This window comes from Euprymna scolopes, chromosome 3 (genome assembly GCF_053919585.1).
Source record: "Euprymna scolopes isolate OS-2025 chromosome 3, ASM5391958v1, whole genome shotgun sequence".
Lineage (NCBI taxonomy): Eukaryota > Metazoa > Mollusca > Cephalopoda > Sepiida > Sepiolidae > Euprymna > Euprymna scolopes.
Genome location: NC_136484.1, coordinates 91652099 through 91673509, shown reverse-complemented (window position 1 = coordinate 91673509; position 21411 = coordinate 91652099). Strand labels below are relative to the sequence as shown.

At 35.8% G+C, this 21411-nt stretch overlaps 1 protein-coding gene across 1 annotated transcript in view; it reads left to right on the top strand.

Annotated features, from left to right (window-relative positions):
- LOC145257577 (uncharacterized) overlaps positions 1-21411 on the top strand; it is a 140304-nt gene that overhangs the window by 96071 nt on the left and 22822 nt on the right. The window contains exons 5-6 of the mRNA XM_080115671.1: positions 7198-7264; positions 18972-19063. Of these exons, the coding sequence (XP_079971797.1) occupies positions 7198-7264; positions 18972-19063 (159 nt within the window). The remainder of the gene's footprint in view (positions 1-7197; positions 7265-18971; positions 19064-21411) is intronic.

The window sequence follows — 21411 nt, the reverse complement described above, 5'->3', positions numbered from 1 at the left end:
AACGGACACAAAGGTGCAGGAAGTTTTCTCCATATGTGACGATGTGTTACTGTACAGAGAGAGAGAGAGTGGTAATACCCAAAACATTGCAGAATAGGATGTTAAGAGATTTCCACACAGGACATCCGGGGATAAATCGAATGAAGTCGTTAATGAGAAGCTACGTGTACTGGCGTAACATGGACACTGACATAGCGACAACAATTGATAAATGTAAAGGATGCTAGTTAGCGGCAAAATCTCCACCTATAGTACACAAACCTTGGCCGAAAACCGACCAACCATGGTCGAGAATCCACATGGACTTCGCTGGTCCAGTAGGTGAAAACTATTATTTAATTGTAGTGGATAGTTTCACAAAATGGCCGGAGGTAATGCGTTGCAGGAATCCAACAACGAACAACTCAATAGGGTTCCTACACGAGTTGTTTGCAAGATTCGGTGTACCAGACACACTGGTCACTGACAACGGAACGCAGTTCACATCCGCAGAGTTTAAGGAATTTTGCGACACGTTCCGAGGGAAGCACATCACGACTCCGCCGTATCATCCAAGGTCGAACGGCCTCGCGGAAAGGTTCGTGGACACGCTAAAACGAGCGTTAAAGAAATCCATTGGAACACCAACAGAAAAAGCTTTGCAACAATTCTTGCAAGTATATAGGATTACACCACATCCTAGTACACCATCAAAAATATCACCAGCTGATCTAATGTTTGCCAGAAAGGTAAAATCAGCGTTTGACAAACTATTGCCAAGGCAGGCAATTATCCGAAACACTACACACACGAGAAGAAAGAAATATAACTCGGGAGATCGGGTATATTTTAAGTGCTACAGAAATAACACATCTTACTGGGAATGTGGAGTAGTGGATAAACGCATTGGTGATTGTACATACATGATTAAAGGTCCACAGAATATACATAAAAGGCACCTAAATCAGATAAAAAAACGTCATATCCAAGATGATGATGATACGACAACAATCGAAGAGGAGGACACCATAGATATCATATACGAATCTTTTAATTTGGAACCGCCTCAAAATGCACCTAAACCCCGAAGATCAGGTAGGAAAAGAAAAGTGAATGAACCATTAATGGTAAACCCAAAAAGAAAAAAGATATTGAAATCTGTGTGATTTCAAATCTTGGGAAGGGGGTGTTGTGGTGGCAACCACTTATTTGCATATGCGAATAACATAACACTATAAATGGCAAGCCTAGGTTGGCCTTGGTGTGTCTTACTCAAATGCCACCAGAAGTGACGCCGAAGAGCGTACATGTCCTCCCACCAAGACTCTCTGACTCGACACCGTCATTTGTACATATTGTAAATATACCTTTTTTTTAATACACTTATTATTGCGTTATCTTGTTGTTTGCGTCTTCATTGTATTTCCTTACTAATTATTGTTCAACCTTGCAACCACAACAATCCCCCTCCCCCATCGATCGCCAAACTTGAAAAAATGCTAGAGGTGATGTCTGGTTGAACGCTTTGTGGCCAAAAAGTGGGTTCTCATTTTACGTTAAATTTATATAGAAAAGTTATTTCCCATGCTAAAATGTTAATTTTTTTTTCAAAATTTCTTCTTCAATATTATTTATAAAGACTCCTTAAACGTATTAGGCCACAAAAAAACAGGTCTTTATTTTTTTTGTCAATGTCAAGTTTCTTTCCAACTCCCCCCAAAACTTTAAAATGACGACTTTTAATGGTTTTCGGTGGTGCTGAAAACGAATATTACGTCTAAATTTGGGGCAGATAAGTAGTTTTCATGATATGAAGGAATTACTTTTTCAAAAAAAAAGGGGGAATAACTTTACTATCTAAATTTAACGTAAAATGAGCACTTACTTTCTTGCCACCTAGTAATTTCTTCATATCATAAAACAAATTTAACCGTAATATTCGTTTTCAACACCCCCAAAATTGGCGCTGTTTTTTTTTTTTTTACTAAGAGATGCGTTCATTTTTTCATCTCATAATTTAGGACGCTGTTAGTAAGTTTACAAAAGCATACTTTTGTTTTTCGTTCTTTTTTCATTATACAACTTGTATAGTTGTGAACAGGTGCCTCTGCAGTTTAACATTTCACAAAAATTCTGTTTACATTAGGAGGCGGTTAAGTAAACTACAGAAGCACCTGGTAAAATCTATCCAAATTCAATAATTGAATACCCCCCATAAAAAATGAAAAACAAAAAAATATTTTGTAAACCGTTCGTGTAAGCTTACTGACAGCATTATTAGCGTCCTAAATTATGAAAAATAAACGAATCTCTGAGTAAAAAAAACAGCGTCAGTTTTCGGTGGTGTTGAAAACGAATATCACAGTTAAATTTGTTTTATGATATGAAGAAATTATTAGGTGATTAGAAAGTGGGTGCCCATTTTACGTTAAATTTAAATAGGAAAGTGACCCCCACTTTTTGAAAATTTTTCATATCATGAAAACTACTTATCTGTCCCAAATTTGAATGTGATATATTTAGCCCTATCGAAAACCATTAAAAGTCATCATTTTCAAGTTTTTTGAGGAGTTGGAAAGAAATTTGAAATCGGCCATTTTTTTCTAGGGGTTAAACGACGCTGGGTCACGTTGTAAAAATTGACCATTTTTAATTTAAGATATTAAATAAATTATAAAGAAAATTTGTTTCGCAGGCAATTAAACACGCTTACTGTGGTATAATTATTATAATAAATCCTGGGCAACACCGATTAAATTTTATAAACAAAAAGCAAAAAGAGCCGGGGATGATGGATTTTGTTCACATGTGTCTCTGTGACTAACTCTGCCCTCGTGAGGATGCAAGTAAATTAGGACATTAGTTTTGATTATTTTTCTCTAACAAATTAAAAAGGTTACTCAAAAAGCAAGAAGTGAAAAAAATTTCATCCGAATTAAAATAAAAAAAATAATTCAGCTTAGAATAATATTTCGAAATGAAAACAAAAACAGGAAATATTTAATAACGTGCTTCGTTTAAAACAATTTCTCAATTAAGATATCACAGTTATTTCCCCTTTTAGTTTTCTGGTTTGAAAATAAAACGGTTTTAGATTTCAGATAAAATAAATTAAATCAAACATAACTTGAAATTTAAATAAACTAAATAACTAAAAATGGTTTAATTAGTACAGTTGAAACGAATCTATTATGTCGAATAAGTAATGTCATCAAGGTAATTATTTAAATAGATTGCATTTAATGTGATATCTTAATGACCGTAACTCAGTAATGAAAAAGTGGTTTAAAGAATGCTATATAATGAAAGTCCGTATACAGTATCCTAATATGGGCATTAATATTTCTTGACCAGGAGAGGTGTACACACGTATGGCATTTCTTTGGTGATTGGTAGTTGTACACACAGACACACACACACGAAAGCTACTACTTATATATATATATATACCGCATCAACATACACCGCATCAACATACAGGACATTTCTAACGATAGAGGACCAATTCATTCCATATAAATTCCGGGAAAAAATTACACCGCAAGATACAAAGGAACAAGTGAAAATCAAAAAAGCCCTGAGTATTTCAAAACTTCAGGCCGAAATCGACATACAGGAAGACAAGAAAGTACACTCTACGGAGAAGTACACAATAAAATATTTAAAAAAATAAAGGAACTTTGCCCCAAGGAAACACACCAACCCCTCTTGGAACTCTGGGAATCTGAATACAAAAAAGAGGAGGAAAAATCCAGGGAAATCATTGGACGGAAAATAACCTGGCTAAAAAACCTGCCGGAAAAAAGAAAGAAGTAAACAATCGACAAACACATACAAGGACAACCAGGAACAGAACACTCTTACACGATATCCGCAAACACAGAAATCGCATAACAAAGGTAAGAAACGAAACATACACCATACACAAACACATCCACACAACAGATACAACTACACACAAATAAGCAACCACAATATATCCACATCATACACAAATTCCCAACAACAGACCCAGCCAAAACGCACACTAATAACACCTCAAAATTACAGAAGAACCCACGCCCTTAACAAACACCACACACCAGACAACATACCATACAATACATCTCCACAAAAATACCCACAAATATACAATCCTAAGCAATACAAACCAAACTATTGCCACCCACTTCAGCAAACACAACCAAAAATCCATTCCCACAGACACTGTATCACTAAAACAAACAACGAAAGAATACCTTTACTAAACAACCCCTACCAAAACATCCCCACAATGCAACACAACTACCACAGACATCACATAATTCAAAACACTGTCTACAACTCTCACCCTTCGTATCTCACACAAAGAAACAAACCCCTAAGGCACCTCCCCCATCAACGGGAACAATTAGAATATCCCATGCAAAACCAATCCCAACAAACAGACCTACCCTACAACAACCCCCGACAACACAACCCTATACAACAATGCATGTATCCTCAACAGCAACATCAATTCCAACCGAAACACAACTATCCAACACAAACAACATATAATGACAACCCATTCAATCATTTATCACTGAACCCTCACAATAATATACACAACACTCATTTTACAAGGAGACATCACATCAGCCTAAAACACACCACTCCTCGAAACAAGGAAACAAACAACCCCCACCATTTTTTAGGAAACCCCCAGGGAACAACAATTCCAGGTTAGAAAAAATTAGACCCAAAATCATCAATTTATCCACAAACTCCTTATCAAAGAACGAAATGGAAATACTGAAGCTGGGCCTCAAATTCTGCCCACCCCTAAAAGTAATATAGCGGAACTAAAAAAGGACCTTAAAGAATTCGAACGGAAATTTAGATTAATAGAAACACTGGATAACAAAGGGGACAAAGATGATTCTTTAGTAAAAAAACAAATCAACATACTTCACTAACAAACAGAACAACACAAAAGAACTAAACAGCTACTTCGAAAATCTCTGGAACCTTAACCTCCAAAAAAAAGACAAAACCACAAGCAACCTCACACATAAGCAAAAACAAGCACTCGAAAAGATCCGTAATAATAATGACATAATAATAAAAGAAGCAGACAAAGGCAGTGCCGTAGTAATCATGGACAAAACGTATTATGAAACAAAAATTACAGAATTACTGGATGACAAACACTACTATAAACCCATTAGTACCAACATAGATAACACCACCATCTAAAAAATCACAAAACTTTGTACAACACACAACAAAATATTTAAAAAGAAAGAAAAGGACTTCCTCACAAATTTCATTACAAAGACCAACAACTTCTGAGGACTGCCTTAAATACACAAATCTGACGTAATAAAACTTGCCATCGATACACAAAACTCAGAATATATTAGCGCTCCAAACCCTAGTGACCTTATATTTAGACCCATTGTAGCAGGACCAGCCTGTCCGACAAGCAGACTTAGCAACTTAATAGACATCTTATTACAACCTTTCACAGACCAAGTTAAGAGCTACATAAGGGACGACATCCATTTTCTTACTACCTTACCACATACAGTAGAAAACGGGACACTATTAGTTACATTTGACGTTAGCAGTTTATATAGTAATATACCCCATGAATTAGGAAAAGAAGCAATAACATTTTGGATCAACAGACACGCACAAACACTACATCCTAGATTCACAAAGCAATTCATTATCGATAGTATAGACATAATCCTAAATAATAATTCCTTCGAATTCAACAATGGCAACTACAGCCAAACACAAGGTACAGCAATGGGAACGAAAAATGGTGGATGTGTGTGAGTGCGTGTGTGAGTGTGTAGGTGGGTATGTATATATGTATGCTCCTACATATATTTCTATGTATGTGCGTGTGTATATGTGTATGCGCCTGCGTGCGTATGCGTGTGCATGTGTACATGTACATGTATGTATATATATATGCGTGTGTGATTGTGTGTGAGTGTGTGCTATACATGGGGAAATAAAGTCTTTAAAAAAACCATTAAAAAACATAAAAACCTTCACCAAATGGACCAAAAGCGCCCTCTTTGAATCTAACTTTGACCGGACACTTTGAACACTTACGGTTGGAGACAGAATGTCTGAGACCACATCACTCTGAAAAACACATTTAGTATCAGCAGAGGTAAAAATAACTTTTCAAACTCCCATTTTAAAGAAAAACTTTTTACGAAAACATCTGAAGAGAGCACACCCTAAGCTCAAAACGCGTTATAAAAATATTTTTAAATAAAAATATGATGAAAACCTTTTTAAAAAAACCCACAATTGTTGATGGCTACACTCTTTTAAATATACATTTTTTCTCTCGTTGGAACTGCACAACCATCACTTTAAATATTTATATATATATATATGTAAAGCTGAACGTCTGTGTGTGTGTGTGTGTGTGTGTGTGTGTGTGTGTGTGTGTGTGGTCACGAATAAGCTCCTATATGGTTGATTATTTTATGTATCGAGGATCAGGGATGGGTATGTTTGATCTGGTAGAACGGTGGTTCATTAAAAGTGTGGGGTCTGCGTTTGCGCCTTGCCCTCAAATTATGGAAATAAAAAATGAAAAAAAGTTTACAAGGGTTTTTTATATAGATGTACATAATAATACTTTAATAAGTATGTTTTAACTTAAATAGGGATTGTATAATAAAATTGTGGGGTCTGCGTTCGCGCCTGGCCTCCATAGAATGGAAATAGGCACAAACTTTAATAAAGACTTTTCATATCTATCTGCGTAAGTATAGTTTGATAATTATGTTTCAGTTTGAAGAAATATGGTATAATAAAATTATGGGGTGTTCGTTCGCGCTTAACCGCATAGAATGGAAATATGTCACAAAGTTTTAAAAAAATTTTTAATATAGATCCACAAAATATTGTGATAAGTGTTTCAGTGTGAACAGGTATGGTATAATAAATTATGGGGTTTATCTATTTTATTTTTACTTTCATCATATTTTGCTTTGGTTTTGATACTCTTAAATTCGAAGCTATCTCTTTACAACCCTTCCTTTTCATAACCTATCATACTTTCATAAATCAGAGTCCATTTTCTGTAGGCTGTTTTTGAACTCAGTCAACGACGGGTACTTTTGCTAGTATATTATGTCTCTTTAATGTATTTAAAAAACTTTTTTCTTTTATTTTTAATACTTATCTATTTGTGTCTGTATAATATGTCTACTTTTTTTTCAGCGTGTTATATGGAGTGCGAACGTAGCTTTAGACTTCTGTATCAAAATCCAAAACAAAGTTACTGCTAGTAAGTACAATATGCACTTCTCATAATCCGTCAAATTAATTTATTACATACTTGCAAAATGTTTAATCCTTTTTATTATAAAAAATATTGTTTACTAGCAAAAAGGGTCCGACGCTGCCAGGTTAGATAATTTTTTGTTGTTTTTGTTTTTTGTTGTTTTTTTTTTTTTGTTTTTTGCCTCAATTTTTATTACAAGATTTATAGACTTATAAATGATCTAGTTTGAGTTAGGGAGCGATGAGTGACTGTAAAAATAATCGTGATTGCGATTTCGAAATAAGCAGTTGTTAACGCAGTAATATACATGAGGCATGCATGACACTCTTCCTCATTTACACTTGCATAAATGATTTAACATTGGGAAATTATGGGAATTTTTGAAGCAACATCCGACCCATGATTAAATTGTAAAATTAATAAACCAATATCAATTCTTCCATGGAGTTGTGCTATGTGAAGCAGAAATCTAAGAGAGCGAGTAGTTGGAAGGTCCGAACGTTGGGAAGAGTTAGTAACCGCATATTTTTCAAACATATAAAAGACTTTCCTAACTGAAAAAATAATTTCTCAAAACACAATAGAAAGCATGAGGTGTATCATACTACAGCGGAAACACGGAGACAGAAAATAAATTTAAACATTCAAAATCACAAAAATGTTTAAAATTTAAAAATCGGTCAACTGCATTATGTAGATATGTAACCTGAGATCATTATCCTTGGAATTACCAATAAATAACAAGGTTACACATTTGATCGTTACATTTCATCACGTAAATAATGTGAAAGGGAAATAGCACATGTAAATATGCACTGAGTAACAAGTTTAGTGATGGATGTGAATGACAGAAATTGCATGTGGTAGATGTCAGTCTAAGGCAAAAAGGAAGGAGTACAAAAAATTACAAATATTTATAGTTGCAAGATATTTTTTTTGTGTTTGAAGTAAAATAAATACTCCATTAAACAGAGAGTCATACTGAGGTCAATCTATCAGAAAAAGTACACGGTAGAACGATAAAATTGTCGCCCTAAAGAAAACAACACTACAGCTTTATTTTAAAACTTTTATTGAAAAAATCAATTCAGGTAATTTGATTCTGTAGTGGAGCCGACATGTATCCAATGTGGTGGCCTTCAACTTAAATTACCGCCTCGATACGGGTCCGGAACTGGGAGCATGCCTTTTCCACAGCCGCTGGCGGGAGCTCGGCAAATAGTCGGCGGATGGCGGCGATCCTGCTGACTTTGGTGTTGTGGGAGATCATGTTGGCGATGTTCTCTACGTATGACCAAACGAGAGAGAAGAGTACAAAGTCGCAGCACTCTTACTGAAACCAAGATAAGATACGACTGGGGGCGCGTTTAAAATGAATGTTTCTGTTCAGAGCACCATAATGCTTGCACCATGAACCAGGATACGTAACTTTTGCATTTTGAACTTTAATTCAAACCATTGTGGAAAAATAATTTCATAAAATCAATAGTACGTTCATTAAAACTCTATGTAGACTACAGCGTATGGTGGAATAAAGCTTCCTCCCGGTACATCGTGGTGGTTGCACGACTAGAGCCAGCAATCAATCGATTTGATTGAAAATGAGCAATTTCAGCAAAAGTATTGGAAATGTTGAACCTTCGTTGATCCTAATTCAACCTCGTGCAACGTCAGGTCTCTCTACTAGTGTATTATATTAGGGAAATGAAATTTTATACAGTGCTGATCAAGGAATATTTTATATAAAGTCTTCCGATATCTATGCATGTAATTATCACTAACATATGAAATCGAGTTTAGTTTTAGGTATTCTATCTCTGATAATTGCCACTGTTATCGGTTTAGTAACAGATCCCACTAAAATTTGTAACATTCTACGCTAAACGTGAAATTAAATCGCTCATGTTCTCTCTCGTTTTTGAAGAATTGTTCATGTTCCGTACTCGTTCGTGGCCAAGAACACAAATCAATAAAATATTCTTATGTATACGTGCTGGTCTTTCTGTTCAATTGATCGTCGCTTTGTTTTATCGTCGCTTCATGTGTCGGATCATCTTTTTAACTTGGACGAAATAAAATTTTCGTTTATCAACGATATAAAAACTTTGCTGGTTTTCAAGGTTTTATTTGGAGAGATAATTTACCCACGGAAAGGGGAGACTGCGTAACTAATTAGTTATTTGTTTATTATGCTACTCACTACTCTTAAGAATGTGCGACGATGGACAGAGTCTTAAGGTAACATATTCTTAGATTATTTATATTATTGGACGCATCGACTTGACTTTCCGGAGAGAACTGACTAGAATTCCTTTGTTAAGCTTTTGCTCGAGCAGGTGACGCCATCTCATTATCTGACACTTGTTTTTTTTTTGGGGGGGGCAGCGCGTTTCCTCTAGAGAGTTGGGCTCCGCTTCAAATCACGTCACCTACCCTTAGGTCCATTATCGTTTGCCGAGGTTATCCTGCCTTGTACTAATGTGACCCTCGTACAAAATTTACGCTAACTAATTTAAGCGCTACTCGTTGGCATAGGGTCCCAAATATATAACAAAATATCAATGACCAAAGTATGTAATTTAATACATTTATTAAACAAGTTTACATATTGGATGCGAGTTTACACATCGTTAGATGCGAAATAATTGTTTAATGTTCTGCGATACACTTGTCTACATTTCATCGTCATCTCCAAAGGAAGATAACTCCTCTTGGATTTAATGCAAATGAGATAACTTTACCTTGAATATCATTTCAAGTTGCGTGCCTTAGTTGTGTTTACTAGGACGTAAAAAGCTGAGAGAATGTAGACTGTATACAAAAACAAATTAATAAACGACTTCTCGTATTTCATACTAGCTGTTCATTTGCGTTTCTATCAATAGTGAATAAGAACAGGTGACTCGAAACCTACAACAAAAATTGTCAGATAAAAAAAATTCTATTTTTTCTAAAATAAATAAATATTTTCTTAAGTAATATATATCTTTATAATACTAAAAACAAATTCGAAACAGTGAAATAATAACATTTTATTCATTATTTTAAGCAAAAAATAATCTAGTGTGTGTGTTATTTATTTTGTGTGTCATGCTTACGTTCGAGTGACTGTCGTTTAATTGTTATGGACTTCCATTTCTTGTAATAAATAATTTTACTCAATTCTTCATACGCTTTGGTTTCGATTATAGTTGATGAAACTCAAGTTTATGTATATATATATATATATATATATTTATAAAGTAATAGGGTTCGTGTGTTTCTGTCTGTGTGTACAGCTCTCCATCATCAACGAAATATAAAGGAGGTAAGAGGGTAGATCTCTCCTGGTAGAGAAACATTAGAACCCATTTTAGGATGTTTCTGTTATAGGAGACATAAGAATCTATGCCTAATTTCTTTATATACTAGTCTACAAACCACCCCCATATCGAATGACTTATGCTCATTTGCATATCACATTATATTAAATCTCTTTAACTAATTACCTCGACCTTATTACATATTGGAAATATTCTAATCATTGCAACTGTACTATTTACAAAATCTATTTAACATTTAATTATTTAATATATTTTCATTTAATTTTATATTCGATTTACGTATATTATCAAAACAATTCATTGGCGAGGAAAGCTTTATGTTTTGGGATTGTATTGAAAATGTAATGGAAATTTCAATTTCGTTCCGTTTTAATCTTTTATATTTTACTTGCCAATATAATTGAAAGAATACAATTCAACTATCGTAATTTTATATAAATAAACAAAAACAAATATTTTAAAATAAAACTTTATTAAAAAAGAAATAATTTTATTTTTAAATGAAAAAAATCAATTTAGTAAAATAACTGTATTAAACACCCCCAGCCTTGTCAGCAAACCTGTAAACCTATAAAAGTTAACATTTCGAATATAAACAGTGATTTTTCGATTTTGTTAGCGCTTGCCGCAATTAAAGACAATTAAAACGGAACTAACTTTATTTCCATTCTATTTTTTAAACAACCCCCAAAACATAACGCTCTCTTCTAGTTATAGCCAATTTTTTTTTAATTAAATAAAACAGGTCAAAATAAACAGATAAGCGCATTTTCTTTTACATTTTTCTTACAACCATTGTCATTTAACCAACTGCAGGATACCGTTACTTTTGTGGGGTTGTTTTGAAAATGGCACGGAGATTATAATTTCGTTCCAATTTAATCTTTCTGGTCGAGCCTATTTCGAAAGCCTGTCTTATCATAGATTTGAACTACAAATAATTTATTACATTTTGATTATTACTATCTTAAGACTTAAAGCTTATATTTATTTCATTTTTCTATTTATATATTGAATTAGTTATTTCCAGTCTTATTTAAACTTAGTGCTTTCTTTAAACCGGATGAACCTTTTATAAAAATATGAGTTTAACGTAAAGAACACGAACAAGGTTTTATTCAACTGAATTTCTTCCAGTTTACTAACAAAATATATAAATTTAAAAGAGATATAAATAATAAAATAAAAAGGTTATGTAATTTAAAAGAAATACACGTACTCACAAAAGCAGAACTTTTTTTACACATTTTTTTCTTTAAAACCATAACAATGAGACTAACAATTACCTAGATCTTAGTAATTATTTGTTTTAATAGAACTGTTTTAATTGTACTGTTTACTTAGTTAACCTAAGTTGGTATTACATTTATTTTACATTTACTTTTTTTTTTTAATTATTACTTTTAGACTGTGACGTTTACACCCGGAAGTAATGAGTCACACGTAGGTCGCTTTTATTCATTCCTTTTGGTCAAGATCAAAGTGTAGTATCTGTTCTTCAGATGCTGCACTTCATTTTCTTGTTCTCTTTCGGTGGAGGAGAAATCCTTCACGACTGAGACAATTTTTATTTTTGTACCTTTTCTCCACGTTAAAAAACGACCCTGGTGTCTAACTCTGTCCCGTGGGGAGGCATAGTAAATAGGTACAATATAATTGTTTATAATTGTACTATTCAGAAATATTATTTATAGTTCGTCCATTTCAGTTAGTATACATTTCCTTTACGCTTAATTAATTTACAATCATTAATATCGTTAAACAATTCCGTTTAAAACCGAAATTATGCCACCCAAACGAAGTAGAAACGAAAGTGAGGAAGAAAGAATGGAAAGATTGGAAGCTAATAGACTAAGAGTTGCTGCAATTCGCTCCAATGAAAACAATTCAGATAGAGAAAGACGTCTAGAACTTAACAGGATACGTCAAAGAGAAAGGAGAGCAAGACTGTCAGATTTGGAAAGAGAAACCCAACGTGAAGCTGACAGAACTAGACATGCTGTAAGGCGGTTAAATTCATCACAAGATGAAATTCAAGAAAGGCAAAGATATGCACTGGAAAGAGAAGCAATATTACGATCGAATGAATTATATGAGGTAAGTAGACGTACACAAGGTCAGTTGAGAGTGGCTCAACGACATCAGAATGAATCGGAAACCCAACGAAGCTTTCGCCTATACCAAGGGCAACAACGAGAGGCTGCATGGAGAGAGAGTATGACTTTGCCCCAGCAATTGACAGAAAACGAGGCAGCTAGACAACGAATGACTGCTTTGAGACACCATGAAATAGAACACTGCAATAGAAAAGGATTGCTCTACAACAAAAATGACTCTCTCACTACAGCTGATATAGGAAAAATGGACAAAGTATGTCAACATTGCTCAGCTGTAAAATTTAAAGGAGAAACCCCTGGTTGTTGTTGTTCTTCTGGCAAAGTTGTGCTTGATAGCTTTCCACCACTGCCTCAGTTGCTTCAAGATTTGCTCTCCGGCAATGGTCCCATCTCTAAAGATTTTCTGCAAAATCTACGCAGTTATAACAATTGTTTTGCAATGACATCATTTGGTCACAAAATTGCGGCAGTACATGGGTGGAATCCTTCTTTTAGAATTCGAGGCCAGGTTTGCCACCAGATTGGGAGTCTTTTACCACCTGAAGATGAAACAGCAACGTTTATTCAAGTCTACTTCTTGGATAGTCTGGAAGAGGAACTACATAATCGGGGACGTGACAGTAGACTCAATAGAGACATTCTCCGAAGTCTGACTGAATTTTTACATGAGAACAACAGCTTCATTTGTCAGCTGAAAACAACAAAGGAGAGGATTGAAGAAGAACACTTGGTAGAACATAAAGTTGTCATAAGGGAAGACCGAAGGCCGCAAGAAGAGCATCCACGGCGATTCAATGCTCCAACAACAACGTATGAGATTGGAATATTAATGGAGAATGAACCAACAGCTAACCGGGATATTGTCTTGCGTTTTAGAAATGATACATTAAAATGGATCTCCGAACTACATCCCCTCTACGATACTTTAATGTACCCGTTAATGTACCCCTATGGTTCTCCATCTTACAACATCTACATGAAGGCATCCAATGGGCGAAAAGTTACCCAACAGCAATTTTATTCGTACCATTTAATGACTCGGCCTGGAAACTATTTTCTCTGGTACCGAAGGCTATTTCAACAATGGCTGGTGGATGTGTACTGCAAGATTGAAACAGAACGTTTACAGTTCCTGAGGCGTGAGCAACAGACCCTGAGAGCTGACAATTATAGCAACTTGAGAGATTCAATTCTTAGGGAGGATGGGAATCCAGAACAGTTTGGTCAACGAGTTGTACTTCCGGCAACTTATACAGGAGGCCCTCGATACATGTTTGAGCGTCAAAGTGATGCCATGGCATATGTTCGGCGAATGGGCCGAGCCGACCTCTTCATCACGTTCACAACAAATCCAAAGTGGACAGAAATTACAGAAAATTGTCTTCAAGGGCAAGACCCTCAGGATCGTCCAGATATTGTTGCCAGGGTTTTCAGGCAGAAGCTAAAAAAGTTACTTGAATTTATTAAAAAGGGAGGATTTGGCAGGTTGAGGGCTTTCCTGTACAGTATTGAATATCAAAAAAGAGGACTGCCGCATGCACACATCCTCACCTGGCAGGCCCCAGAGGACAAACTTCTACCAGAAAAAATGGATCTCTGCATATCTGCAGAGATCCCTGACAAAGAGGAAGATCCTGATCTTCATGCTAAAGTGATGGCACATATGGTGCATGGACCTTGTGGACCATTTAATCCAAATTGTCCATGTATGATTGACAACAAATGTTCCAAAAAATACCCAAAAGAATTTCTTCAGTGTACCGAGCAAGGCCAAGACTCTTACCCCAAGTACAGGCGAAGAAAACCAGAAGATGGAGGCCAGACTGGTACAATAAGGATGAAGAGAAATGGTCGGTATGTTAATCAAGAAATAACAAACCAGTGGATTGTTCCGTACAAAAAGGTCCTCCTTCAGCAGTTCAACGCTCACATTAACGTAGAAATTTGCAGCTCGATCCAAAGCATCAAATATGTCCTCAAATACGTGAATAAAGGATGTGATCAAGCAGTGTTTGAACTACAAAGAACTGATGGAGCAGCTAACCAACAAGGCCAAGTACAAAGTCACATTGTGGATGAGATCCAGCAGTTCCAGAATGCAAGGTATGTCGGCAGTTCAGAGGCGGCCTGGAGGATATTGGAACATCCCATCCATGAACATTTCCCCCCAATTGTACAACTTTCTGTTCATCTTGAAAATGGGCAGCATGTCATGTTCTCAGCTGATACTGCTCTGGAACGAGCCCAAGGTCCACCGCCTGCCACAACTTTGACACCATTTTTTCAACTCTGCCATGAGGATGACTTTGCAAGGGGTCTCAAATACGTAGAAGTCCCTGAGTTTTACACTTGGAAGAAATCGACAAAGAAATGGATGAGAAGAATGCGTGGGGTACAAGTTGAAGGTACTGAAAATGATGATGTATGGAAGGCACCATGCATTGGGAGAATCTACACGATTAGTCCAAAAGCAGGGGAGTGTTATTTCTTACGCCTGTTGCTCAATGAGGTTGCTGGTCCAACTTCATTTCAAAATTTGCGAGCATACAATGGTCAGGTGTTTGAAACATACAGAGCAGCGTGCCTTGCTCAAGGCCTTCTAGAAAATGGCCATCACTTGCATCAAGCAGTAGGAGAGGCAAGTGCCACTCAATCACCTTCAAATTTGCGAAGCCTATTTGTGATAATTTTAACAGCCTGTGAGCCAAGAAATCCTCTTGAGATCTGGATGGCTTTTCGTGATGTAATATCTGAAGACATTCTTCACAGATACAGGCAAGAAGTTAACAATCCAGAAGCAGATTTTAATGAGGACATCTACAATAAAACTCTTTGTCTAATTGATGAAAAAGTTCTCCTTATGTGCGGTCAACCATTGGCAAGCTATGGATTACCTGCACCAACGCAAGGGAGAGATGAAAGACTCGCGAGAGAGTATCAACGTGAAGTTACTTATAATCTTGAAGAACTTTCCCTACAAGCAGAAAATATGCAAGAAAAACTGACCGATTCTCAAAGAGAAGTTTACAATTCATTCATGGCAATGTTGGAAGCACAAGGTGAAATGAACAAAAACATGATGTTTCTTGATGCTCCAGGTGGTACGGGCAAGACTTTTGTAATCAATTTGATCCTTGCAAAGATTAGATCCATGAGAAAGATTGTGCTTGCAACAGCATCCAGTGGCATTGCTGCTACTCTACTACAAGGTGGCCGCACTCTTCACAGCACTTTTAAAGTACCCTTGGATACTCATCGAATGGATCAGCCAGTTTGCAAAATTACTGGTAACTCAGCCTTGGCAAATGTAATTAGAGACACCTCTGCAATCATTGTAGACGAAGCCCCAATGACGCACAAGAGTGCTTATGAAGCAATTGACCGAACACTGCAAGACATCACAGGAAACAAGAATCCCATGGGTGGCATTCCAACCTTATTTTGCGGTGATTTCCGTCAAATCCTCCCAGTGGTTAAAAATGGCACAAGGGCTAACATTGTCAATGCAAGTTTGAAACAATCCTATCTCTGGAGGCACGTTATAGTGAAGAGACTGACTACTAATATGAGAGCCTATATCTCTGATAACACAGCTGCAGCAGACTTCTCAAAATTGCTTCTCCAAATCGGTAATGGTCAGTTTCCTATCACTTCTTCACCTGACACAATTAAGATTCCAACTGCGCTTGGTAAATGTGTCGGTAATCAGAAGCAACTGAAAGACAAAGTGTACCCAGACCTGCAAAACAATGGAAAATCACCGGATTGGCTTGCTGAAAGGGCTATTATTTCGCCATTAAACAGCAATGTGAATCATTTGAACAATTCAATAATGGATGAATTTCCAGGAGACACAAAGCAATACAAGTCAGTTGATTCGGCTACTAATGAATATGAAGCTGTTCACTACCCTGTGGAGTTTTTAAACTCTTTGGAGATATCTGGAATGCCTCCACACATTTTAAATCTCAAAATTGGATCGCCAATCATGATTCTTCGATCCTTGGAACCACCAAAAACAACAAACGGAACCAGATGTGTTATCACCAGATTGCACACCAATGTACTTGAGGCCACCATTTCCTGTGGTCCCTACAAAGGCGAAACCGTTCTACTGCCAAGGATCCCCTTAGTTCCATCGGACTCAGAACTTCCATTTAAATTCCGGAGACTCCAATTTCCTGTGAAGGTGTGTTTTGCAATAAGCATAAACAAAAGTCAAGGTCAGACATTTAACACCATTGGCGTAGACTTGACATCAGACTGTTTCAGTCACGGTATGTTCTACGTCTCCATCAGCCGGACAGGAAGTTCAGAAAAACTCTACATTCTGGCTCCAAATCAAAGCAGCAGAAATGTAGTTTACCCTGAGGCTCTTCAGTGAAAAGTTCGAGAAATGGATATGAGGAAAAACTGACATGATCTGATTGTGGTAAGTTTTTAGTATTGAATGTGCAAGATAAAATTTAAGCAAGAGTTGAAAATTACTTCAATGAAAAATTTACTATGTAACATCAAGTAACCTTCCTTTTTGATGAAAATGTTTTGTGAAGTTCCTGATTGAATTTCAGTCACTACAAGAGGTAGTTAAAATGTTAATCACCTTATGCAATCGTTGCTCTTACAACATCAACTTACTGGAAAGGTGCCCACAGATTTTGGTACCCGAGTGCGCAACAAAGCTCCGTGCGAAGCACGGGTATCTTTGCTAGTATATATATATATATATATATATATATATATATATATATATATATATATATATATATATAATTAAATTTACCAAAATGATCCAAGATGGTAAAACTAAAGAATATTATAAATATTAAAGAATTGATATTTATAAAGTAATCTCAACCAGATGTAAAAGCTCGATAAAACCAAATAGGAGATAGAGCTTATAATGTATGCAAAATCCGATCCCACTTTTTTCTAATTCCTACCCTCTGATGATGAGAAGGAAATTATTTCTTCGAAATTCCGCGGATTAAGGACTATCCATTTATTAAGTGTTTCCTTTTCAGATTAAATATGTGTTTAACTCTTTTTCAAGGTGTTTTTAACATGTTTTATTTACTATTTGCTCTTATATATATATATATATATATATATATATATATATATATATATATATATATATATATATATATATATATATATTACTCATAGCATATTGAGAAGTGAAACACGAATACCATTAGCATATAAGTGACGCTCTTTGTGTAAACAAATCGAGCGGAGGTATTTCAGACGATATCAAAACATCGTTAAACTCACTACTCGTTCAAGCAGCCGCCAATAGCGTAATGGTTAGGAGCCTTGACTGCCGTACAAACGGTCGGGTTTCAATCCTAGCTTGAGGTAGTTGCCTGTCTAGCCGCACTGATGAGCTGTGAAACAGCGAAACAGTACTGTATGTGGATGACTATAGTGCTCCTCACCTTGAGTTGAGCATATTGAGAAGTGAAACACGAATACCATTAGCATATAAGCGACGCTCTTTGTGTAAACAAATCGAGCGGAGGTATTTCAGACGATATCAAAACATCGTTAAACTCACTACTCGTTCAAGCAGCCGCCAATAGCGTAATGGTTAGGAGCCTTGACTGCCGTACAAACGGTCGGGTTTCAATCCTAGCTTGAGGTAGTTGCCTGTCTAGCCGCACTGATGAGCTGTGAAACAGCGAAACAGTACTGTATGTGGATGACTATATATATATATATATGCATATTTCATAAGTTTTGGTTTCGGTTTCGATCAAAGCTGATGCACCCAAATCATATAGATATATTTTTTATTTTTGAAATTGCAACTTTATAATATATAAAGACGATAGAACATTCACTCTACAATAATATATACGAAATCTGCACTAATTAAAATATCATATTTAAGCGTACTTTAAGACCGGGATACGCCGATCCCTGCTAGCTTAGATAAACACTTTTGCAGTTTTAACAAAAGAGCTACAATAATATCAGAGCATCTCTATTTACATTGAACATCTCCAGAATCTCAATATCAATATATTACATATGAATGAGTCCCCTGTGAAATTTCCAAAGGTCCCGCTAGTTAAGCATAATGCGATTTTTTTTTTATCGGACAGTTTGCTGCGGAAGTTGTCTGTTCTTCTGACTCTCACTATCAACTTCGGTCTAAATATGATTTGTTCTTATAAAATTGTTTGAGGACAGAATCGATAAAAGTTCTGTCTTTTGTGTAACGATTTATCATTTTTTTTTTTTTTTTTTTTTTTGTTCGTTCAGTTATCGAGGTTTATTACATCGCTGTTTAACTTCACGTCATGTGTGCCTGGGCATTACAAGCAAATACCTCAAGAATTTCGATAAAGATTGTCGTAAGTATTCAACTCACTATTACCTTTGCATCGCATGTGTCTCCTCCTCTAAGCAAGTAATACTTTTGGTCGAGTTTATTTGTTGCTTTGTCACTACATTTTTTTTTGTTTGTTTTTTTTTTTGCAAGGTAGTCACCACTTATCAAGACTCGAATACCACTCGAGGATGAGGATTAATGAATGTTAGGTGATAACATAGCAATCGTTAATCGTGTAAGTTGGGTTGAATTTGATTATTTAAGAGGACGGTTCAACAAGAACTTGTTTACATTGCACTTGAAGGCTAAAATATTGTAGTCGGCAAGGAAACAGGCCAGCGGGCCAGTGTTTCACAGGCGGACAATTCTCGGAAAGAAGCTTTGCTCATGGAACCTGCTTTTAGATTTAGGCACAGATATAGAGTGGGGGGAAATTGTTGATAGTGGCTGTAGCTAGTCGAGTGTTTTTTGTGAAAGTCCGGCAAGGTGGAGGGACCATCATTGTTTGAGGTTGATGGGTTCATTCTTTTTGGAGAACATGTGATTGTTACATTAAAATTGTAAAATTGTGTATTACAACAATTTCATTTTGAACATCAGGGCATTAGTCGGATGAAAGCATTAACAAGTAGATATGCACAAGTAAATAGAAGGTTGTGTTGTAACTTTTTAAATTAAACAAACTGTTCGCCAAATGTGTACTTTCGCACATGTGCGTTTTCGTCAGTGAAACAAATCAACAAAACAAAGTTTTTTTGTTTTTTTTACATTCATGCGCTGTTGCTGGTCTTCCATTTTTTATCCTCGTTTTTCCATGCGCCATGATTCTCTCGTGGTTGTTGATCATCTGTTTAACTAAAGACGAAAAACTATTCATACATTAAACACGCAATGAAGACTTGTTAAGTTTTTCCAGAGTTTTATTCACACAGTTTACTCAATGAGCGATATATTACGTAAATTATTTCTGACTTCATTTCCTTAACTTGTTTTTCTACATTAGACTTAATGATATGGGCGCACGAGCAGAGTCTCAAGGCAAAATCCACTTAGATTTCTACATTGTCGGGCACATCTTGTCTATACTGCGTGCCGACTCATACTGACTTTCAAAAATCCTTGTATTTCTCTGATCGGAGGCGTGATGTCATTACCTGCTTTTTTGCGTATTTTTATCTGAGGAACTAACTTCCGATTCCCCCGCTTCAATCACGCTACTTGCAGCTGGTATATTACTGTTTGCCACAAGATTATCCTGATATGTACTCATGTAACACTCGCAGAAATTCATACAAGTTAACATAATCTTTACTTATTGACGTAGGATCTCAATATATAATAGTTTGTGTATAGTCTAGCTTCAAATCGCTGGAACAATTGTCACCAAACTTGGATAAAATATCCGTCATTTTAGAATTGATTGAATTTTGGGGTATCTAGGTCAAGGAAAGGTTGAAGGTCACACTTTTGACGAATACTTCGGGTCTGTTTATCATCGAATATCTCTATTAAGCCTCCCTTGTAGTCAATGAAAACTTGCATCTTGCTCTTGACCTTGACAAGTTTGATAAAGGTAATTTTTAAGAATTTCAACTGCTGATTTAAAAAAAATAATGATGTAATCGGATTCTCTTTGATAAGAGTAACCAACATACAAAATGTCAGCCTGACCAGATAATAAAGTTATCAACGTTTCCATGACATAGCTTCGGGGAAACTTGAAAACCTAAATAAGTTAAAACTAAGGCTCAGATACGATTTTGACTTATCTTTCTTAGTAGATGTATGCAGTTTCACGACTGACTTATATTCTTGTTTTGTAAGAGCTATAAGATAATTAGAGCTATGATAACTTTTTATTGTTTTAACTCTCGGTTATATATCAGACACAGTTAATCAACCGAGAACCACATCACTCTATATAAAAGCATATAAGATATCAACGGATACACAATCGAGAGTCAACACAATGAAAAGAATATGCTGCTGTCCTAGCTCTAGTGATAATAAATAAACATTTTCAAAATTCATTAAAAATTCTATTTAAATTTACAGAAGTTGACACATTTGAAAAACAGAATATTCTTATTACTATTAGTGCCTAAAAGGTACAAAATTAGACGAACTTGGCTAAATTTCTTGCGAAACAAACTGTAACATTTCAACGTTTTACAAACATTAAATGAACACTTCGCACACGTCGTAATAACAAATGCGTAGAGTCCACATGTGCGTTATTGCCAGTGAACGATCAAGAAAAATCAACAAAACAGAGTCTTTTTTACATACATGCGCGGGCACTGGTCATTCATTTTTATTATCACCGCTTCTTTTGTCGCTCATGTATGACCGTTTACTATGTGGTTGTGT